The following is a 19,845-nucleotide window of genomic DNA, read 5'->3' as shown; positions in this document are numbered from 1 at the left end:
TAGATCTTTTAATTCGTTACAATTGGTTTTATTTTGAAATTTAGATTTTTGAAATTCAGAAAAATGGATAAAGTGCCACAAGCAGTGAGGGACTATTTGATGGAGGCTCATCAATTGGCGGCTCAGGTAACTTTGAAAACTAAAATAATAAAGTTTTTTGAATGAGAAATTAGTTATTTTCCGCTTTTCCGTATCCGTGGGCACTCTGTAGATTTGTGAATTGTTTGTTTTTGGTATTTTTCAGTGAGGGAAGACCACTTTTCGGCAGAATTTTGAATTGAGCAATGGTAGAAATCACTAAAACGATATCGTTTATAGTATATAGAGAACAGAAAATAGCTGAAGTTACAGATTTCGATTTCATTGATAATATAAAATATTAGTTCATCCGGCAAACATCGGAATAATATTTTTTTAAAGTATTTTTCAAATATCGAAGAGCACGACTATATGATTCAATGGCAAAATTCTAAGTTGTGGTGAAAAATAATAATAAACAAGAAAATCCCTTGATTAGTCAGTTGCCAAAATTTTTGAAGAACTTGCTCGAGAAAAACGCGCATTTTTACACTTTGCAAAGTTTTTCAGCATTCAGCTTTAACAATATCTGAAAATCACAATTTTTTTACATCAGAATATGAAAATTGATCATTTCAGTGGTCTCTTCCAAATGATCGCGGTGACTACATAAATTCGAAATCAATTCCAATCAAATCAGTGGCTGTAATTGGAGGTGGAACCATGGGAAGAGGAATTGCAATCGCATTTTGTTTATCAGGATTTGAGACGTATCTTGTCGAAGTTAACAATAAGGTAGCCATAAAGTTTAAAAATAATATCAATTCAGTTAAACTTGTTTGCAGGCTGCCGAATTCTGTAAAAATGAATTGGAAATCACTTACAAAAGGGAAAAAGCATTTCGAAGACTGAACGATTCAAAAGTTGAAAAATTGAGAAAAAATCTACAGATAACTACAGATTTTCAAAAGCTAAATAATTGTGATTTGGTGAGTTTTTGTTTTTATTTTCAAAAGAAAAAAAAAGAAAAATTTCAGATTGTAGAAGCCGTTTTTGAAGATATGAAACTGAAAAAGGAACTTTTCACTAAACTTGATAAAATTTGCAAACCATCATGTATTTTTGGAACCAACACATCAAGTTTAGATTTGAATGAGGTACGCTTTAAGTTAACTATTCCAAAAGAACATGTTCACTTTCAGATGTCATCAGTACTTAGAGATCCAACAAAAGTAGTTGGAATTCATTTTTTCAATCCGGCAAATTTGATTCGAATGGTTGAAGTGATCTACGGATCGAAAACTTCCTCCAAAGCAGTTGCTACAGCTTTTGAAGCATGTAGATCTATCAAAAAGCTACCAGTTCTTGTGGGAAACTGTCCAGCATTTGTATTTAACCGGCTACTTGGAGTTTATCTGAATCAGAGTCAAAAGTTGATGTATGAATACGGATATCTTCCTCATCAAATTGATAAAATCATTACAAACTTTGGATTCCTAATGGGTCCTTTAACAGTAGCTGATATGAATGGATTAGATGTAATGGAAAAGTTGAAAAAGGAGAATGGATGGCCAGCAAGTGATTTTGAAAAGGAAGTTTGGAGACAAAAGAGATACGGTAGAAAAACAAGTACGTCTTTAAATAAATTGTGAAATGAACTGAGAAACGGATAATTTCAATTTCTTTGGAGTATCACCAGCGGCAAATAGTTATACATAGGTTAAAAAACAAATACCTTCGCTCCGGCTATAAGAAAAGTTTGAAATATTTGACAAGCTGAAGTCTGAAATTTTTAAAATATTTTTTCAGTGGTAATGATAAGTGCCAATCAAAATTTTGAACGTTCCAGAAGGAAAACCGGAAATTATTGTTTTCAATTTATTTTTTCAAAATGAAGATTTTCAAAACTGTCACGAAAAGCCCAATATTTTTTACCAATTTAGGTGTAATTTTCAGATAAGGGATACTACAAATATGATCCAAATACTCACAAAAAGGAGAATGATATAGAAATGGAGCAGCTCATTCGAAAATTTTCTTCAGCTGCAAGTCCAAATATACAAATTTTGAACGATCAGGTACTCACTTTCTAATTTCATTCAAATTCAACCGAAAACTTACCAGGATGCCGTCAATTTCCTCTTGTATCCCATGGTCAACGAAGGTCTTTTGTGCATTGAGGAAGGAATCATCCATCATGAAAGTTTGATCGATATCATGTTGTAAGTAAAACTTAATTTCAAAAAAAAATTAAAATTATGAGCACAATTGTTTCAGCATTCTCGGGTTTGGATGGCCTGTTGCTACTGGTGGTCCGATGAGATTTGGATGGCTTCAAGGAATTGAAAAAGTTGCGAGCACAATTATTCTCTGGAATTCTTTAGAACCAAATGATAGAACATACAAAGTTGCGGCCACGTTGCAAAATGTGGACAGGAAGAATTTTGCAGCGAAATTATAAATTTTGTAGTTCGTTACCATGTTCAAAGAGATGATTATTGTAAAAACATAAATAAATACCCTGTATACAATTGATCTACTATGTACAAGAAATGACATGCTGGGGATTATAAATTTTGTCGAAAGTTTGATGCAAATCAATCTGCAAGACCAATTGCCCATCTCTAATTCTGAAAATTAAAATGTCTTCTGTATTTTTTTGGATAAACCCCGTGAGGTGCACAAATAATAATTATAAAAATAAAAGTACGGTACATTTAGCGAAAAACGGATCTTGAGACATTCAATTGTACACTTATCATTATTATCAGTAACATGGATTTTGTGGGCGTTTTTCGTATTTCAACCGGACAAGCACTGTCATATGAAATCAACCCTTACTCTTAGACATTTGAGCTTGAAAATTGATAAGAAAGTGGAAGTAAATGTTGCCTTACAGAATCACAAAAATCAACATAAAGACTGCCTTGCTGAAATGACGTTTTGTATTAAAAAATATTACTGATTGTGTTGGGATTAAAAATTTGATATCAAAACGAAAAATACTTGGTAAATAGGTAGAACACACATTTTTTCAAGAAAAAAGTGTTTCCTCTGGTGCTCGATATGACCGACAATAAACTTCAAATTTTTAGCTGTACTCTGTAGGGCACAATAATTATATTTAAAAATTTCAGTTCAAGCCAACTTCTGTACAAAATCCACCTTTAAAAAATTTCAGACAACACTTTGTTGAGCCCTACCAGAGATACGCGTCCATCTGCATTATTTTTCAAAAAAGTTGGCGATAGTTTTTTGTTCGGATATCGTAATAATCTCACGATATGCTGCGCTATGAAAATTGGATGTTTTTCAAAGTATCAAAACAAGTTATAGCCTAACATCTTAATTTAGTAAACAACTCCAAATAAATCACATATGTATGTACATATACAGATAAGAAACAATAAACTATACACAGAAATATTCACAAGGCACATGTTTGCACTTGATTTTTGAATTATCTAGATCTAGACGGAATTTCGTGTTTTACTCTTAAACAAAGACGACAGTGTACTGAAAGCACCAAAGTCTCATCAGCTCTTATCATCAATGAATCAACAAACAGACAGTGACAACATCGACTAGATCATTTTCTGTCCGGGAACTTCACGGACGAAATGTCGGGACAAAATCCTCTTTGTTATCACTAACGAAATATTTGGAAAAGTGGGCAGTAAAAACGTGATATATTACAAATGAAAAGTACCTATAAAAGGGTGGTCTGAAAACTCTGAAAAAATATTAACTGTATCGTGTTTAAATTTTTCAAACATTTTTTAAACTTGTATAAACAATGTTGTTCAGCCGATTAAATTTTTATACTCCAGAATTGAAAACAATCAAAAAATGGGCAAAGTTCCAGAAGAAGTCAGAAGCTATTTGATGGAAGCTCATTCCTTGGCGGGACAGGTGATTTCATTTCCAATTAAATTATTTGAATTGTATACTTCCAGTGGTCTCTGCCAAATGATCGAGGTGATCACACGAATTCTGAAGCTTATGATGTAAATTCCGTAGCAATTATTGGCGGTGGAACTATGGGAAAGGCAATGGCAATCTGCTTTGGTTTAGCTGGAATTGAAACTTTTTTGGTAGTACGAAATGAGCAGGTGATATAGATCTTTAAAAAAAAACATAATTTGTATTTTTATTTTCAGAGATGCAAGCAAGAGTTGGAAGTTATGTATGCTCGGGAAAAATCATTCAAGAGATTAAACGACAAAAGAATCGAAAAAATCAATGCAAATCTGAAAATAACATCAGATTTCCATAAGCTTTCAAATTGCGATCTTGTTTGTTAAATACTTTAACGACATTTTTTAAATGTAAAATTGTAGATTGTTGAATCAGTAATTGAAGATATGAAATTGAAAAAGGAACTATTCGCCAACCTCGAGAACATCTGCAAATCAACTTGCATTTTTGGAACAAATACTTCAAGCTTGGATTTGAATGAGGTAGAGCCTTAATTTTGCGAGAAATTGCTAACTTTAAAATCTATAGATTTCATCAGTTCTCCGCGACCCAAGCAATCTTGTTGGAATTCATTTCTTCAATCCTGCCAATGTGATTCGATTGGTTGAAATAATATACGGATCTCATACTTCATCACAGGCAATTGCAACTGCTTTTCAAGCATGTGAATCAATAAAAAAGCTTCCGGTTCTTGTTGGAAATTGTAAATCATTTGTATTCAACAGGCTTCTTCATGTTTATTTTGATCAAAGTCAGAAGTTAATGTATGAATATGGATACCTTCCACATCAAATTGATAAAATTATCACGAATTTTGGATTTTTGATGGGACCAATGACTGTTGCCGATATGAATGGATTTGATGTAATGGAAAAGTTGAAAAAGGAAAATGGACTTGAGCCGAATCCGATTGAAAAGGAAATGTGGAGACTGAAAAGATACGGACGGAAAACTAGTGAGTGTATTTTTAAATGATAAATTTATCAAGTTTTGGAACATTCTGTTTTTTATGGGAATCTTTGGAATCCGTACAATTTTTACTTTTAGACAAAGGATTTTACAAATATGACGATAAAACCCAACGGAAAGAAAATGACACTGAAATGGAACAGATTATTCGTCGAGTTTCTCAAAATGCCAAATCTAACATTCAAATTATAAATGATCAGGTATTACAACTATTAACTCGAAATTTCAGTTAGTGATTGTTTCAGGATGTGATTAATTTTATGTTGTATCCTACTGTAAATGAAGGTTACCGGTGTATTGAAGAAGGTGTTATCAGTAATGAAAGTTTAATTGATATCATGTTGTAAGTGATATCATGTAATATTATAAGTTGACCGATAGATATTATTTCAGTATTCTCGGTTTTGGTTGGCCTATTCATAGTGGTGGACCGATGAGATTTGGTAAAACTGAAGGACTTGATAAAATTGCAAATATGCTTGTTCACTGGAGTTCCTTGGAGCCCAAGGAAAGTGCTTATATTGTTGCTGACGCTCTTAAAACTGCGAACAACAAACTGATGTCATCAAAACTATGAACTAATAAGATTGATGAAGTAAAATTCACCGTTGAGAGGATTGCTCACTCTAAGTTTGTCACACACATTAACCGGTTTCAAACGTCTCTTTATCTACATTTCCAGTTTTTTTTTTAAATTAACTTTTTGAGTAAATATTATATAAATGTCAACTGGTATTTATAAGCTTGAGATTTCGGTTTTCATTCTGTATTATTTCAAAAAAAAATGTCTGTCCCGTCTTTTATAATGGTTTTTTGAAACAGTTTTTGTTAAATTGAAAAAAATTGCACTTTCTAAATTTCTACATGTTTTGCTGAATTTAAGAATAAAAAATGCTATCAGGAGCAGTATTGCAAGAAAATATAGAAAATTGCATTGCAAATATTGCAAATATGCTTGTTCACTGGAGTTCCTTGGAGCCCAAGGAAAGTGCTTATCATGTTACTGACGTTCTCAAAACTGCGAACAACAAACTGATGTCATCAAAACTATAAACTAAGATTGATGAAGTGAAATTCAATGTTGAGAGGATTGCTCACTCTCAGTTTGTCACACAAACTAACCGGTTTCAAACGTCTTTTTATGTCCAGTTTTTTGCATCAACTTTTTGAACAAATATTAACTAAACGTCAACGAGATCATTACAGTAATATTTTCAGTGTTTTTGAGATCTGGTTTAAAGTTTTCCTTTGCCATAAAAAAGGTCTTGCGATTCCGGTATTCATGTTGTATTATTTCAAATATTAGCAAATTAAATTCATTTCCCGTCTTCCAATTTTTTTTTGAAACAGTTTTTGTTTCATTGAAAAACATTTTCCACTTTCCAAATTTCTGCAACCTTTGTTGATTGTAAAATGATAATCTTTACACCTCTTTGAAACTGATAAGCATATTGTTTTGATAAAAACTCGTCAACAATTTGAATTTCCTCAGTCTTGCTCACTTCTAAAATTTTAATCAATAGCTTACTATTTAATAGATTCCTTTCACTTGACTTGATTCACCTTATACTTGACATTTTTGAAAACATACAGATATTTTTAAATAGTGTTAACTAATACGATTTTTTGAGTGTGAGATTGTAATTTTAAAATTGCAGCAATGGCCTCTTTCTTTACTCCTTCGAGCCATAAATGGTCGATAAAAATAAAACAATACGTTGAAAGAGTGAAGAATGGAGCAAATGTCGAAGAACAATTCAACGCTTTTTCGGATGAAATAAATCAAGAATGGATTGAAAAAGCAAAAGAGTACGCAAGAAAACAAGAAGAAATAAGAGCAAGAGATAGAGAAGATTCTCAACAAAAAATTTCCAAATTGGAAAAAGGTTTAACATTTAATAAATCATTGTTTTGTTTAAACAAAGCTTGGATAATTTTTTTTTGTAGCACTTTCACACATGCAACATCAAAATCGACTAATGAAAGCAGGCTTTAGAACATTGTTACTACAGATTCAAAATATGCACAAAGAACATCAAAAATATGCAGCCCTGCACGGGGAGGTTTGGGGAATGAAAAACATATTATTTTGGCAAGAATCTGATCTCAATACAGAAAAGTGTGACGCTTTTTAAAAATTAATTCACAGCTTGCTAAGGACATTAAACGGTATGGGAACCAATATTTTCAATTATTTAAAGTAATCTCCATATATGGTTTCAAATCTTTTTTTACTCGATACACAGAGAAAAATTGATTTCAATTTTCTATTCTTCAGAAGTTGATCGATTCATGTGGCCGTTATTGTTCCTTGTTGAATGATCTTTTGGATCGTCACGAAGATGTTGAAATGTTTGACGGATCAGATGAAAGTGTCAAATTGGAAGTATTAACAATTCTCAGGAACAAGGTCTGAAAAATAAATTTGTGGCGTTCTTCCTATACTTAACATTTCAGAGTGTGGAGTTGGCAAAATTCCAAAACGAAGAAATGACTGAATTCAATACCGAGTTCATCAGTAACCTCCCAAATCAATCAGTCTGCCAAAATTTGGATTATATCAAAACTGAAATTGGCAAATTGAATCAAATTCTTCACGAAATCAATTCAAAAATCATCTTCCTGACTCCAGTGAGATCATGGATTTTAATTCCTCAATTAAAAACTATTTTACAGGAATATTGGGACAAAACAGTTACTACTGAAATAAGAAATTTAAAAGCAGAATTGGGAGAAACCACTGCAAACGTTTTGCAATTATTGGAGAGCGCTGAAGAAAATCACATGATTGAAATTCAGAAAAAACTTTCTTCAAGTCAGCTAGCCATTGCTAAGTGAATGAAAATACGACAAAGAATTATTCAGATAACTGATGCAAACTTTTTAAATTACTTTTATTACCCCTACTGTATTATATTTTTCAACCAAATAAAAAGATATACAATTGTTAGCCAAGTATTTTGCTTCGAAAAAATTCGAATGTCAACAATGAATGCTCCACGTATTCAACTGATCGGTCGAGAAAATTCTTAATCTCAAATTAAAAGAAAATATTTTAAAAATTTAACTTTGGCGTGAACGTGAACACGTTGCATTGTTCTTTAGATTATAATGATGTGGCACAATGTAGTTTTTTTTCGAAACAATTTATTACTTTATACTTTTTGCAATAAATCAAAAAACTACAAGTTTCTGCTCTTGGAATTCCATCATCGCTGTTTAACGGTAAGTTCTTTTTTATAATTCCAACTCTCGCAGTGTCGTGATATATTATTCTTTCAGACAAAATGAGCGTTGATACAAAAATTATTGGTTCCTTCCTTCAACTAACAAACTACTTTGCTGAAAACTACCCAGCTCCATGTGATTTAATCAGTTCTCTGACAGATTTATGGTTTAAACAAGGTGGAATGATTGCACGAATGATGTTAGTTTATTTTGGATTTTTGAAAGAAAATATACTTTCCATGATCTGAAATTCAATATATTATTTATAGGTCATGTGATATACAAGAGTTTAAATCGTCTGATGTCTTTTACGAAGTTCTGTACAGAAAGATAAGAGTTGGGAATAGTTTACTGGCTGATACACTCGATCCAAAGATGGCGGCAGAAGGAAACTTATTCGAGATCTGCAAGTTCTACTCTTTGTACCTTGAGCATTTACGAAAGGATCAATCTGAGCTTTTGACTATCGTTCTGGAAAGACTTGCCTCTCAAAGTGATTTTAACAGCACTGTTATCCTCGACATGTTCACATTTTTCGATAAGCTGTACTCCGAAGGCAATGTAGGAGATTGGTGGGACTTTCTTCTTGGAAGTGAAGATGCATCAATGGTATTCAAAACTCCTAAGAAAACTAATCGTCCTTCAAATGCATTTTCAACTCCAACTGCAACAGCCAAGCGTCTACCAATGTATGGCTCATCGACCTGTAGAAGCCCAATCGCTGAAGTTGTGGATTCTCCCACTATGAAGTATATGAGAAGCGACAGAGAGCTGAAAACGGCGAAAAAGAAACTTGTGGACATGGAACACATGGTTGATGAACTTGAAAGCGAAAATCGAAATTTGACGGAAAAGGGCAGAGAGTTGAAGTTGATGTAGGTTGCAAGACACTTATAACATTGATAAAATTAGGTAGTTAATTCGTTTTTTTTTACAGAATCGACAGCCTAAAAAGTGATGTGACTAACAAAAGAGACACAGCAAAAAGCTCTCAGCAACGCGAACAGGAGCTGAGTAATATCTTGGAAGAGAAAGAAAAGGAATCCGCACAGCTCCTACAACAACTTGAAGAATCTCGAGCAGCTTTAAGAGACGAACAACGTCATTTGGAACATCAGGAAGCAGAAAACGGGAAAATTGTGGAACAATTGAAGACGGTTTCGGAGCTCAATGAGAAGCTCACAATGCAAGTGAAGGATCTCCAAGATGCGAGTGAGAATGAATTGGCGAGCTTCCGCCAGAAGGAGAAAGAACTTATTGACGAGCTTCGTATGGCAACGAACGAGAATGTAGATTTGGAGGAGCTTCTGAAAGGAGTGACAAATGGGAAAGCAGGTCTTCAATTCGAAAACAATTGTCTTGTTGGGAAATTGGAAGAACTCAGTTTTGTTTCTGATAGAAACAAACAGGATGCAGACAATGCAAGAGCACAACTGGAAGAAGAAAGAGAGAAGCATCGGTTGGCAACGGAAAAGCTTCACCAGGAGAATATTGATTATATGAAGACTTCAGATTCAAGAATCGAGATGATCCTGGAAGAGAGTAAAACCAGAAAAATGATGGATGAATCGACAATCGAGAGACTTCGTCTGGATTTAGACAATGAAAAAAGTTATAAGAAGAATCTCGAAGATCTTCTCAACGATTTGAATCAGAGAGCATTGAATTCCGAAATGGCGAACCATCTTCAGAAGGAAGGCATTCAGTCAGTTGAAACCTACCTTCAAATGGCAAAAAAACGAATTGAACATCTCGAATTGGAGCTGAGTGCAACAAATGCAACGATCGAATTCCAAAGTCAACAACTGGATAGAGCTGGAAATATGCTGATAACAGAACAAGAAATTCGAAATCAGACATCTGTGCAATACAAAGAAAGGACATCGGCTCTTGAGAATCAGCTTTCACAGAAAGATGCAGAGATCGAGAATCTCAAACGTGATCTTCAACAATTAGTGACCAAACATGAAAGTGAACTCAAAGAGCAACATGTTAGATAGTTGAATTTGATTTTAAAAATGTAAAACAATTTTAGGAGCAGCTGAATGTTCATCATCAATCCCAACAAAAGTTGCATTCGGAGGCTGAGAAGCTGCGTAGAGAACACGAGGCATTAGGAAAGAAAAATTGTTTTTTGGGAGAGAGATGCAGTTAGTTATTTTTCCATTACCTGCAACACTTAAAAAGAAATCGTTTTAAAATTTCTGATTTCCAGAGATCTTCGTCAAAGATTCCCGTAGTGGGGTTATGAAAAGAAGCACGTCGTCCGACAGCCTCGCTGAATTTCTTTCAAAAGGCAATGATAATGAGACATTAGAGGAAATGATGAGACTGATAGCACAAACACCTCGTAAATCAGTTGCATTCAGTTTCGACCTCGACGAAGACGAAACTTTGAAAGGAACTCCAATTGGATTCAGAACTAACTTGGTGAGTTTCAAATAGACTGATATATTCTTAGGCGTTCTATTTGTATAATACGTTTTTGGTTGATTTGTTTTTAAAGATACATAATCTTTCATAAATTAAATTATTTTCAGAACGAGACACGAGAATCGATTGCTTCGGACGAATTTTTTGATCGTTTTCCATCAACTTTTCCAACAAGAGCTGCACCACGTGAATCGGTCGTTTCAATTGGAGAACCCAAAAACCAATTTTCTCCGCTAGGAACATCCAAGGATAGAGTCAAGACTCTTACTTCTCGAAATGAAAAAGTGAAGCCTCATTTGAAAAGTTCATATGCTACAGAGATGGGTAATGTAACATCGCCTTCGGCTGACGAGGAGAACGTTCGTAAAGGAAAATCGAAGTCGATTTTCGCAAAACTCAAAGGGCCCAGACGTGATTCGTTCTTTTTTGGAAAGAAGAAGCAAGCTGAATAATTCTTGAATTTTTTTCTTTTTTGTACACTTCTCTTAACTTAAAAGAGATATTGTAATTGTCGTGTTTCATTTCCTGAAGATTCCATTTGTGCTGAATAAAAGTAGTTTTATAATGTAGAAGCTAAAATTGTTATAGCTATTCATTTATCGAAACAAAATTTTGATATTTTGATTTAATCAACAGTTCGGACTCGCGATAAATAATTTAATGAATTGGGGGAAAATAGAAAGCTGTGTGATTGAATTCACTTTAAAATATTGTATAAATTTTACTTCCTTTTTGAAAAACCAATTTTTAATGCAGATGTTTCTCTTTGAAATATAACTCATCATGAAATAAACTCGGTACCGACAGACACGATGTTTCCTCAGTCAATTCGTGCCAGTCCTGTTCCATGATTCACCTGGATAAGCAAATATTCTTCATCATTCCATTTATAGTCAACTGACACCTTATTTCACTTCATTTCGCAGATACTTTAAAATGGAAATGCAACATTTTCTTTTAATTTTAACAGTATTCCTCCCTCTCACATATTGCCAGACCACACGAAACTGCTACACATGTGCTACTTCTGAGCTAAAAGATAAATGGTATTTGACTGGATTGGCTCCAGTTCCTGATAGTTACTTTACGGCAGGGAGCTGTCAACAAGCCCCAAGTAATACCTTTGCGGAATCATGTTCTGGACCATGTCTCACTATGGCTTTTGGTAATCCGGATGCCGTTGGCAGTGAGTTTTTTAAACGAAACTGATCAATTTTTACTTTGAAAGTATACATATATTCAGAAAATACTTAATAGCTTTGAAAATAGTTTTATAATAATTAGAGTATGTGAAAAGTAGTTCGCAAAAAAGTATTTCATCTCAGTGAGCTGGGGATTTCATTCAGACGTCTAAATGTGAGCAGGAATAATTTCTTTGTTGCTGCTGAAAATTGAAAAAGTTTAGCAAATTTTTTTCAATAATCGGTCGCTTTGGGTTATGGAATTTATTGGAAAATTAACTAATATATCACAACAATTACGTGGTAATAATTCAAAATACAAATTTTAATTTTCAGCTAACCAAGCAACAACTACATACTTCGTTCGTGGTTGCCATAGAACTCTTACAAATGCAGTCTCTGACCGAACATCGATGAACAATGCAGATTTTTGTGAACAGGACAATACTTATAAAATGGCTGATCGAAAGGGAAATATCGTAAATGTCAAAATGATGGCAATGTTCTGTGAGGGTACAGATCTTTGCAATAATTTACAAATTGATTTTAATAGTCAAATGACGTGTGCCAATCAAACAAATAATAATTGTAAGTATCTTTAAGTCTAGTGAGGTTTGAAAATTTTAAATAATTCCAGTGCTTAATAATGCTCCACTGAACTGTTATGAATGTACACCTAGTGAAGGCTATAACTGTCATGAATCCAAGTGCACAAAGAAATATTGTTTAAAACAGGAAATCAAGTTAGACAACGGCTTTCAAATTGACAAAACATGCTCAAACGTGAATATATTTGGAGTCGACAATTCATGTCAAACGCATGATCTTATCACCAATCCAGGAGGTGTCGCAGTCAAAAATCAATTTTCTCGCTGTTACTGTAAGGATAAGCAATTTTGTAATTCTGGAACTTCTATTACTATTCTCTTTTCATCTGTTATCAGCATTTTGTTCAGCTCACGATTTTTGTGAAGTCGATGTTCTATAAGTTTTATATTTATGTAAAAAAAAACAAATAATAAATTAATTTGAAAATCATAAATAAATTGAAAACTTTAACATAAATTACACGTTTTAGCACATAACTGATATCGTACATCATCGTAAAATGGAAGAGTGCAGAAACCATTGTGTGAGTAAATATCACATCGTGGGTGTTTGTCCTCGCACTTTACAGATTTTACTGTAGTATTTGGAGTTAGATCGTCCTGAAAATTGAAATGTGCAAAATATTAGACTTATTTGATATTTTTAAGTAAATGTTCACTAGAAGATAGGCTTCAGAATTAATTAAGTATTGCCAAATAACCCAAAAATAAAACGAAACAAGTACGATTGGAATAATGGTTTTAATTTTAAAGAGACAAAGCTGAAAATGAACAACTTCAAAGATTGTGCACGCCAAAAATATGGAAATTCTAGAAATGTAAAACATAAATTTGTGAACCAACTGGAGTTTTGAATAATCTTCAAAGTAATTTTATTTTTTCACTGTTTAATTGTCAGTAGGGAATTGTTTAACACCGCTCCTTAAATTGCTAAAATGTCAAAATATCATATGGGTTCGAACCTACAGCAGTGCTCAAATTTACCAATAGTGAACTATTTGGAAAATTTGGCACTTTACCAAAACTTTGCCTTAAAGTTTGAGAAAATCTTTTTATTTTAAAAGTTTTTCTTATTAAGATGTTTGGTATATTTTGTTTTTCAGTACATTTCCCCTATAATAATATTCACTCTTGAAATATAAACTCACATCTTCATCAATCATCCTTGTGTACGAACATAGTCTGCATGTTTTCTGGCAAGACTTGATCATCATTTGTTTGTAGAACGGATTTTTGCACATTCCACGCTGTAAACAAGAGATTTTGGAGATGGAAGGGATGACTTTCAATTAACAATTTGAGTAGTAAAACACATGTTTAGTAGCTAAGTTATATGTATAAATATTTGTACTTACCCTTCTATTTCCCTCACAACTAACAGCGGTTGCAACATCTTGGCAAGTTGAGGCGACAACTCCTTGGTTACTGTACTGTCCGCCACGGGCACCACATTGACCGAGCCTATTCAGTTTTTCAATATCTGTAGCAGTGAATTTCATATTGTCTTCCAAAGTTACACCGGGTTTTAATGGAGTCATTGTTGCTAATCTAACACGTCTGGCAGTGTCAACTCTTCCAAATGCGTAACCATCATAATGCATAATTGATTTGAAATCGTAAATGTCAGGGTACTCGACATGGGAAGTTTTCAGTTTATCAAAGTTTACTGGAATCAAAAATCTTGTAAAAAATAACTTCTAAAAGTTTTCGTTTCAAACTCACTCATCTGTCCAGGAATAACATTTGCATAATCAACTCGAATAAAGGAATCTCTATCGGGTCTCTGATGTTCATGTTCGAATCCTATTGCATGCATCATTTCATGCCAAATGATATAATCAGCAATACAATCAGCTGCCAATGACAAAGTCTGTCTACCACCAATTTTCCCAACATACGAATAACACCCGTCTAGTGGAACAATGAACAAGTAATCGTTTTGTGTTGTACGCTCGACGAATTTGAAACAAGATACTCGTTCGAAGTATCGAAGAGAAGAAACCAGGATTTGTTTCCTGTAATTTTATTAATATCACACACGATCCGTGCTTTCAAGGCATCCTTGAAGCCTAAATCTTTCATTCGTTTTTGTGCCTACCTGTCTAAGAGTCTACCTGTAGCCTACTTTCTGAACCTGGTGTTTCTCTAGGCACGTAGGTAGGGACTAGGGTGAATGCAAATAAGAAATTTTGGTACATGAATGAAGTATTACCGGAATATAACCTTACTTTAAACAATAATTGCATCGTCTATAATTTTACATACTTGACTAGACCTATTGTGCAAATTTAGAATATACTATCACCAAAAACTGCCACAACAGAAAGTTTTGGCAAATCTCTTGTTGGACGGCATTATTTGAACTTACTGTGCAGGAGAGTATTGTGGTGAGATCACATATGGAACGATATTGTTACTCCACCGATTCATTGAACTTCCTTTTATTGATACACCCCTAATTGACAAATCGGAATCTTTGGAATTTTCATATCGAATCAATTGGGCTGGTGTGAGGACTGAAAATGCAGTTTCAGAAGGCCTTCTAAGTTGTAACTCACGCATATCACCAAATACAGTATGTTCTTTGTTTGCTTCTGTTATTAGCTCTTGATTAATTTCCCATGACTGTTTCACTGCATTTGAAATTTTGCAAAAAAGTAGTAGATACCCTAGACAAAAATATATAGAAAATTGAGGTATGTATAACATTATTATTGTTCGAAATATCGAACAAAAGAGTCTTTCAGAAATGCCATTGGCGATTTTATACCAACGGACAATCGGTGGAGGAGGAGAAAGAGATGAATCGGCTGAGCACACAAAATGAAAAAGGAGTGGCTCTTTTTATTTGTTATCGAACAGAAGAATGAATGTAATTGTTTCAGATTATCGAGATTAATGACGATCAAACAGTCAATCGATTTGGGAAAGCGCACTCTTCCAATACGTACTGTAAAGTTTGATGAGCTTTCAATTGCTCAGCTCACAATCGTTGAGAAAACAAGATTCTACGAGATAATGTGTATTGAAGTATTATTAACCGGGTATTCATAATAAACTGACACGTAATACATATTATGGGAGCATTTAACAGTAGTATTATAATATTCGGAGGTGATTTGAAACATTTCCCATCATGTTGCGATTTCCACTTTATCGAGTTTTGTCCTATTTATAAAGATCCATTGCCTCACTGAAAAACAATAATTAAGTAAGTATTATTATTTCTTCATCTTACCAAACTTATTACAACCATTGCACTTTGATCCACTTGCGATGAAAGTCCCAAGTTTTGCTCCACATGTGTGGCTTACTGAGCATGTTGCACCTGAGACGTTGAGCCACGCCATTGGTTCTATCAGATACTTTTGGCATGCTTCAGCTAATGGATGAACTATATTGTCGCTGTTGAATATCACTTTCCGGCATTGTCGGCATCTACAATAACCTTGTTAACTCGTAGAAAAATTCCAAAGGTTTTTTAAATCTCACTTGAATCGCACTTTGGTTTGATCGTCGATCACGGGTTGCCGCCAAATAGTTTTTGAATCTACACAAGTAATTCCAGGAATATCAATTTTCAAGTTTTTGTACTGATCAGCGGAGAAACTCATTCCGGATCGTTCCCAGATCTTCAGTTGTGCGAGAAATCCTGCATTTGGACTGAAAAAATTTATTTATGTTAAATTTTTGCTGAAAAGAGCGATACCCAATTGTTTTTCTCACACTTTCGATCATCTTCAACGCCTTTTCAACGGGCCACTGATTCTTGTACATTAAATAGGCCGCACAAATAGACACACTGCGTGAAACAGCCGCAAGACTGAAAATGTTTTTTATCGATTTATTCAAATATTTCTGAACCTACCAGTGAACACCTACATTTTCTTCTTTCTCGACACCTTCATTAATATACAAAACAGCTGTTTCCAAAATAGCATTGTCCAAAATCGGTTCATCTGGCATGTCCAATAGATGTAAAAACTTGTAATCAACACCACCAATTTTTTGTTTTTCCGAAATCGGTTCTGTTGTTAATGTGAGAACCCGTTTGATCTGCCAAAATTAATGTTCGAAATTTAAAAAAAACTATTCTATTTATTTACATCGTTTTTCGAAAACTCCTGCTTACTCGTAGGGCCTACAATCATTGGAAGTTGTGCCAAATATAGATTTTCCGTTATTTTCCACATTTTCTATTCAGATTGCAATCGATTGGATAAAAAGTGAGGGAAAATTTAATAAAAACTCGGTTCAAAATGTTTGTGTTTACCGGCGTTTGCAATGGAGCGCGCATGCTTAGTACTCCACGTGGACTCGGACATCGGATAAATTCTCCCAAAAATAGAAATTTTATCACTGCTCAGAAGTTTTTGTTTTTTTTTTCGATCGCTGTTCTTCTCAATTTAATTTTATAGTTTGAAGCTTATTTTATTTGCGTCTCACTGACCAGTGTAACGTAATTCATCAGCAATTAAACGAGGTCATTGCCACTTGTTCTCTTTGCTTCTAAATCGCTCTCCGCCTTGCCCGAATGAAAAAGATGCATGAGCGGTCTGCGTCTCTTCTGCTTTTTCTGCCACACTTACAGTATCCAAACTGCAAACTGGGGAGTAGACAGCGATGTGACGGCGATGGCTTTCCGAAAACGAATGTGTTCCGATTCGAGAGTCCTAACTATATTTGTTGTTACCTTTCAGCTTCATTGTTCTGCATCTTTCTTGTGTAAGCTTGCGATTTTCTCAACTTTTATGCCGATAAGTTTCTCATCTTACTCGAAAATTATACAATGAATACCTAAATATTGATATCGAGTCTCTTGCGAGGGGAAAAACAATAATAGAATTAGGCTTTTAGTCTCCGACCGTGATCTTCTTGAATATTAGATCCGAAACTGACAGCAATTGATTGTAACAAAGTTTTAAAAAACCATATTGATATAATAAGCTCGTTGAAAACCGATTTCTTCATAATTTTATGATAAATACATTCTAACTTTTTCCAAAGTTTTGAATATAAGTTTGTGCCCGCTTCTCTCGTTATTTCTCATTTATTCTGCTCTTACCGGATCTCATGTTCATGCTCTCATGCTTACTCGTCGTCTATCGATTCTGAAGACCACGCCTCTTAATTTAGTTGCGTTGAAAAACGTCCTCTTAGCTCTCGTCGTGCACTCTCGCAAACGTTGTTTTCTTTTGTTTCTTCGTTCTTAGAAATAGGTTAAAAATGTTCTACCGGAAATTTTTCACTTGAAATGCCTATTTTGTTGATTGTGCTTGTCATCCGTCATACGTATTCGAAAACAAAATACACCTGGCAAAAAAATAAATTGAATTTCCACTCGTCTATCCATTCAACTACGATTTATACTTCTCGATGTTTGTTGTATTGATCAATTTTTTTCAATTTAAAGCATTGAATTATGTACCGCTCTAACGTTTTCCAACTCTTTTCGAAGTAATCTAAAATATGTATTTTCAGAAATGGTTAAGCCGCAAGGAGGGTCGAAAGCGTCGAAAAAACCTCAACCACCAATTTTATCACATGAGTTCATTATCCAAAATCATGGTGATATTATGTCGTGTGTCGTGATGGTGTTCATTGTCGGATTGATGTTCCCATTGACTCATTCACTCTCCTCGCTCTTCATTGCTCCTCAATACAACGGTACTTATACTGTGGCTGTAGAACAAGGCCAGGAACGCGAAGTTCATGGATATTTGAGCGGAATTTTGGATCTTCCTGCCATTTTCTTCTACTCGGTTTGCTGGATCGTCGTGCATGCTGTTGTGCAAGAGTATGGTCTCGACAAAATCTCGAAAAAGGTAAATTTTTCGTCAACATAACATTTATTTTTTAAATGTTTTTATAGTTTCAATTTAAAACAATTCAAATTAGAAAGAAGTAGAACCTCTCGGTGATGTGTATCTACTGAACAAAAAATTTAACTTTAATTAAAAAAAAACATTCTCATAATTGCAGACTCACTTGTCAAAGGTCTCCACCTTCAAATTTGGCGAGTCATTCCACCAGATGTTTTTCACTGTTTATTCTATCGCCCATGCGTTTTACATCGTTTCTGAGCGGCTCGAAGATTTCTCAGAAGTTAAAAGGTATTCGTAAAATCCAAATAGTTTTAAACTTTTCCCACCTAGTTTCAGTGTTTGGCTCGGATACCCGACAGAGCATCGTGTAATGTCTGCAGCATACAAGCTTTACTTCATCTTCCAAATTTCCTACTGGATTCATCAATTCCCAGAGTTCTATCTGCAAAAGCTGAAGCGCGACGAGATTCGCCAAAAGAGTGTTCAGGCTATTCTTCATATTGCCTTCATATCAATCGCATACTTCTTCAATTTCACACGTGTTGGATTGGCACTTATTACTCTCGAATACATTACTCAATTGATTTTCCATATTGCACGTTTCGCACATTTTGTTGGACGCAAAGGGTTGTCTGACCCAGCCTTCAAGCTGTTCAACGGTTCATTCGTTCTTGTTCGTCTTGGATCAATCATTATCGCCGTCATGACTTTCTGGTACGGGCTTCGTCAAGCAGAATCTCCGTTTGTGGATATTTCTGCTGGAAACTTCAATACAGCAGTTATCCGGCTCAATGTTCTTCTTGCCGTTGTTCTGCTCCAACTCTTCCTTTTGTATTCATTTGTTGTATTCCATATGGGACGATTCCGTGAGAGCAACGCTAAGAAAGAAAAGAAGAAGTCTGCTGCTGCTGCTGCAGCTGTTCCTAAAAAGGAGAAAAAAAGACAAGACTCTGTGAGTTTTTACCTGCATTTTCTGAGCTCAAGTTTTAATATGTTATTCATATCCTGATTATAAAAGTAGACTATAGAATAAGGCAAAACATCAAAGTGCTTCTAAAAAAAAGAAACATTTTCCGTTTCAATAACCTTCAATATTTTCAGGAGAGCGATTCGAAGAAGAAAAATTAAGAAACTGCTCATGGCGACTTCCTTCGTTTCCTTCTATTTCCAACTTCATTCTTCTATCCATTTTCTATACTCGTGAAATTTCCCCTAATTTATTTAATATTTGTAGGTTCTCTACATTATTTATTTGAATTCTTGATATCAAGCTTGATTCTTTAAATCAAAAGTGATACAAGCTCTCTCCAGTCATCCAAAACCCTTTAGTCACTGTCTCCTTTCAATTGTGATTTACTTTCCTCGTTTTTTCCTGTTAAAATGTGCATTTTCTCGTTTTCTCCGCCCCGTCTCTATTCATGTGGTCTATCGCTTTCCCTCTATTCTATAAATGTTTTATTATTAAAACTGTTTTCTGCTTTGAAATCAGTAATAATAAAAGTTGCCGATCTTACTCTTCAACTTCAACTTGTTTTATATCAGCGTTTTCTTATATTTTATTACATATTTACAATTCAATATCAATATATTCAATATAAAAAAAAT

The 19,845-nt window shown here is 34.3% G+C and overlaps 8 protein-coding genes, 1 long non-coding RNA gene, 2 other non-coding genes and 1 pseudogene across 14 annotated transcripts; 8 read left to right on the top strand and 4 right to left on the bottom strand.

Annotated features, from left to right (window-relative positions):
• Position 1: 1 nt before the first annotated feature.
• On the top strand, positions 2-2,552 carry ech-8 (Enoyl-CoA Hydratase). The gene is made up of 8 exons (NM_069475.4): positions 2-126; positions 658-813; positions 864-1,007; positions 1,056-1,175; positions 1,221-1,647; positions 1,975-2,096; positions 2,143-2,240; positions 2,296-2,552. The coding sequence occupies exons 1-8, from the start codon at positions 64-66 to the stop codon at positions 2,477-2,479; spliced, it is 1,314 nt and encodes a 437-aa protein (NP_501876.2). The 5' UTR covers positions 2-63; the 3' UTR covers positions 2,480-2,552.
• linc-119 lies at positions 2,498-3,639 on the bottom strand. Its single transcript, NR_101950.1, has one exon. It is a non-coding gene; the product is annotated as a long non-coding RNA linc-119 (long non-coding RNA).
• A 209-nt stretch (positions 3,640-3,848) lies between these two features.
• Positions 3,849-5,868, top strand: ech-9 (Enoyl-CoA Hydratase; the record flags this gene model as incomplete). Of its 2 annotated transcripts, none has more annotated exons than NM_069474.6 (8): positions 3,849-3,930; positions 3,975-4,130; positions 4,179-4,313; positions 4,359-4,478; positions 4,525-4,951; positions 5,044-5,165; positions 5,211-5,308; positions 5,359-5,868. In NM_069474.6, the coding sequence occupies 8 exons, from the start codon at positions 3,868-3,870 to the stop codon at positions 5,540-5,542; spliced, it is 1,305 nt and encodes a 434-aa protein (NP_501875.2). The 2 variants fall into 2 exon arrangements, with proteins under 2 accessions (NP_501875.2, NP_001368477.1); NM_001380437.1 differs by having other exon boundaries at positions 3,904-3,930; positions 5,359-5,542.
• Positions 5,863-6,018, top strand: F01G10.11 (annotated as a pseudogene). Its single transcript has one exon. A coding segment is annotated over exon 1 (156 nt).
• A 603-nt stretch (positions 6,019-6,621) lies between these two features.
• F01G10.4 (uncharacterized protein) lies at positions 6,622-7,915 on the top strand. Its single transcript, NM_069473.4, has 5 exons — positions 6,622-6,851; positions 6,913-7,028; positions 7,244-7,375; positions 7,423-7,596; positions 7,642-7,915. Exons 1-5 carry the CDS (start codon positions 6,626-6,628, stop codon positions 7,801-7,803), a joined length of 810 nt encoding a protein of 269 aa, NP_501874.3. The 5' UTR covers positions 6,622-6,625; the 3' UTR covers positions 7,804-7,915.
• Positions 7,916-8,106: 191 nt separating this feature from the next.
• Positions 8,107-11,211, top strand: F01G10.5 (HOOK_N domain-containing protein). The gene is made up of 7 exons (NM_069472.5): positions 8,107-8,190; positions 8,248-8,392; positions 8,463-9,068; positions 9,131-10,184; positions 10,229-10,343; positions 10,409-10,623; positions 10,734-11,211. The coding sequence occupies exons 2-7, from the start codon at positions 8,253-8,255 to the stop codon at positions 11,076-11,078; spliced, it is 2,475 nt and encodes an 824-aa protein (NP_501873.1). The 5' UTR covers positions 8,107-8,190; positions 8,248-8,252; the 3' UTR covers positions 11,079-11,211.
• Positions 11,212-11,399: 188 nt separating this feature from the next.
• F01G10.20 lies at positions 11,400-11,522 on the bottom strand. Its single transcript, NR_056519.1, has one exon. It is a non-coding gene; the product is annotated as an Unclassified non-coding RNA F01G10.20 (non-coding RNA).
• Positions 11,523-11,543: 21 nt separating this feature from the next.
• On the top strand, positions 11,544-12,850 carry F01G10.6 (UPAR/Ly6 domain-containing protein). The gene is made up of 3 exons (NM_069471.7): positions 11,544-11,812; positions 12,144-12,395; positions 12,445-12,850. The coding sequence occupies exons 1-3, from the start codon at positions 11,563-11,565 to the stop codon at positions 12,777-12,779; spliced, it is 837 nt and encodes a 278-aa protein (NP_501872.1). The 5' UTR covers positions 11,544-11,562; the 3' UTR covers positions 12,780-12,850.
• nas-12 (Zinc metalloproteinase nas-12) lies at positions 12,791-15,155 on the bottom strand. Its single transcript, NM_069470.4, has 6 exons — positions 14,974-15,155; positions 14,784-14,931; positions 14,138-14,430; positions 13,771-14,081; positions 13,564-13,662; positions 12,791-13,015 (listed from the first exon to the last, which is right to left on the bottom strand). Exons 1-6 carry the CDS (start codon positions 15,122-15,124, stop codon positions 12,863-12,865), a joined length of 1,155 nt encoding a protein of 384 aa, NP_501871.2. The 5' UTR covers positions 15,125-15,155; the 3' UTR covers positions 12,791-12,862.
• A 277-nt stretch (positions 15,156-15,432) lies between these two features.
• C24F3.2 (protein-tyrosine-phosphatase) lies at positions 15,433-16,641 on the bottom strand. The gene is made up of 6 exons (NM_069469.8): positions 16,522-16,641; positions 16,284-16,471; positions 16,125-16,238; positions 15,908-16,078; positions 15,654-15,853; positions 15,433-15,608 (listed from the first exon to the last, which is right to left on the bottom strand). Exons 1-6 carry the CDS (start codon positions 16,606-16,608, stop codon positions 15,550-15,552), a joined length of 819 nt encoding a protein of 272 aa, NP_501870.1. The 5' UTR covers positions 16,609-16,641; the 3' UTR covers positions 15,433-15,549.
• A 293-nt stretch (positions 16,642-16,934) lies between these two features.
• On the top strand, positions 16,935-17,142 carry C24F3.7. Its single transcript, NR_056518.1, has one exon. It is a non-coding gene; the product is annotated as an Unclassified non-coding RNA C24F3.7 (non-coding RNA).
• A 748-nt stretch (positions 17,143-17,890) lies between these two features.
• tram-1 (Translocating chain-associated membrane protein) lies at positions 17,891-19,805 on the top strand. Of its 2 annotated transcripts, none has more exons than NM_069467.7 (4): positions 17,891-18,240; positions 18,398-18,528; positions 18,571-19,192; positions 19,342-19,753. In NM_069467.7, the coding sequence occupies exons 1-4, from the start codon at positions 17,899-17,901 to the stop codon at positions 19,366-19,368; spliced, it is 1,122 nt and encodes a 373-aa protein (NP_501868.1). In that variant the 5' UTR covers positions 17,891-17,898; the 3' UTR covers positions 19,369-19,753. The 2 variants fall into 2 exon arrangements, with proteins under 2 accessions (NP_501868.1, NP_501869.1); NM_069468.4 differs by having other exon boundaries at positions 17,897-18,240; positions 18,577-19,192; positions 19,342-19,805.
• Positions 19,806-19,845: the final 40 nt, after the last annotated feature.

This window comes from Caenorhabditis elegans, chromosome IV (genome assembly GCF_000002985.6).
Source record: "Caenorhabditis elegans chromosome IV".
Taxonomy (NCBI): domain Eukaryota; kingdom Metazoa; phylum Nematoda; class Chromadorea; order Rhabditida; family Rhabditidae; genus Caenorhabditis; species Caenorhabditis elegans.
This window is presented reverse-complemented; position numbering and strand designations above follow the sequence as displayed.

Excerpts from the sequence above, each read along its gene's own strand:
- ech-8 (NM_069475.4), top strand. The coding sequence starts at position 64 with ATGGATAAAGTGCCACAAGCAGTGAGGGACTATTTGATGGAGGCTCAT. Across the intron at positions 814-863 it reads TTGTCGAAGTTAACAATAAG|GCTGCCGAATTCTGTAAAAA; the intron begins GTAGCCATAAAG and ends ACTTGTTTGCAG. Across the intron at positions 2,241-2,295 it reads AGTTTGATCGATATCATGTT|CATTCTCGGGTTTGGATGGC; the intron begins GTAAGTAAAACT and ends CAATTGTTTCAG.
- F01G10.4 (NM_069473.4), top strand. The coding sequence starts at position 6,626 with ATGGCCTCTTTCTTTACTCCTTCGAGCCATAAATGGTCGATAAAAATA. Across the intron at positions 7,029-7,243 it reads ATGCAGCCCTGCACGGGGAG|AAGTTGATCGATTCATGTGG; the intron begins GTTTGGGGAATG and ends TCTATTCTTCAG. Across the intron at positions 7,597-7,641 it reads AAATCATCTTCCTGACTCCA|GAATATTGGGACAAAACAGT; the intron begins GTGAGATCATGG and ends ACTATTTTACAG.
- F01G10.6 (NM_069471.7), top strand. The coding sequence starts at position 11,563 with ATGGAAATGCAACATTTTCTTTTAATTTTAACAGTATTCCTCCCTCTC. Across the intron at positions 11,813-12,143 it reads TAATCCGGATGCCGTTGGCA|CTAACCAAGCAACAACTACA; the intron begins GTGAGTTTTTTA and ends TTTAATTTTCAG. Across the intron at positions 12,396-12,444 it reads CAATCAAACAAATAATAATT|TGCTTAATAATGCTCCACTG; the intron begins GTAAGTATCTTT and ends AAATAATTCCAG.
- tram-1 (NM_069467.7), top strand. The coding sequence starts at position 17,899 with ATGGTTAAGCCGCAAGGAGGGTCGAAAGCGTCGAAAAAACCTCAACCA. Across the intron at positions 18,241-18,397 it reads TCGACAAAATCTCGAAAAAG|ACTCACTTGTCAAAGGTCTC; the intron begins GTAAATTTTTCG and ends TCATAATTGCAG. Across the intron at positions 19,193-19,341 it reads AGAAAAAAAGACAAGACTCT|GAGAGCGATTCGAAGAAGAA; the intron begins GTGAGTTTTTAC and ends CAATATTTTCAG.
- C24F3.2 (NM_069469.8), bottom strand. The coding sequence starts at position 16,608 with ATGTGGAAAATAACGGAAAATCTATATTTGGCACAACTTCCAATGATT. Across the intron at positions 16,239-16,283 it reads GAAAATGTAGGTGTTCACTG|TCTTGCGGCTGTTTCACGCA; the intron begins GTAGGTTCAGAA and ends AAACATTTTCAG. Across the intron at positions 15,609-15,653 it reads CAATGGTTGTAATAAGTTTG|TGAGGCAATGGATCTTTATA; the intron begins GTAAGATGAAGA and ends ATTGTTTTTCAG.
- F01G10.5 (NM_069472.5), top strand. The coding sequence starts at position 8,253 with ATGAGCGTTGATACAAAAATTATTGGTTCCTTCCTTCAACTAACAAAC. Across the intron at positions 8,393-8,462 it reads GGAATGATTGCACGAATGAT|GTCATGTGATATACAAGAGT; the intron begins GTTAGTTTATTT and ends TATTATTTATAG. Across the intron at positions 10,624-10,733 it reads TTGGATTCAGAACTAACTTG|AACGAGACACGAGAATCGAT; the intron begins GTGAGTTTCAAA and ends AATTATTTTCAG.
- nas-12 (NM_069470.4), bottom strand. The coding sequence starts at position 15,124 with ATGTTATACATACCTCAATTTTCTATATATTTTTGTCTAGGGTATCTA. Across the intron at positions 14,431-14,783 it reads CCACAATACTCTCCTGCACA|GAAACAAATCCTGGTTTCTT; the intron begins GTAAGTTCAAAT and ends ATAAAATTACAG. Across the intron at positions 14,082-14,137 it reads TGTTATTCCTGGACAGATGA|TAAACTTTGATAAACTGAAA; the intron begins GTGAGTTTGAAA and ends TTTTGATTCCAG.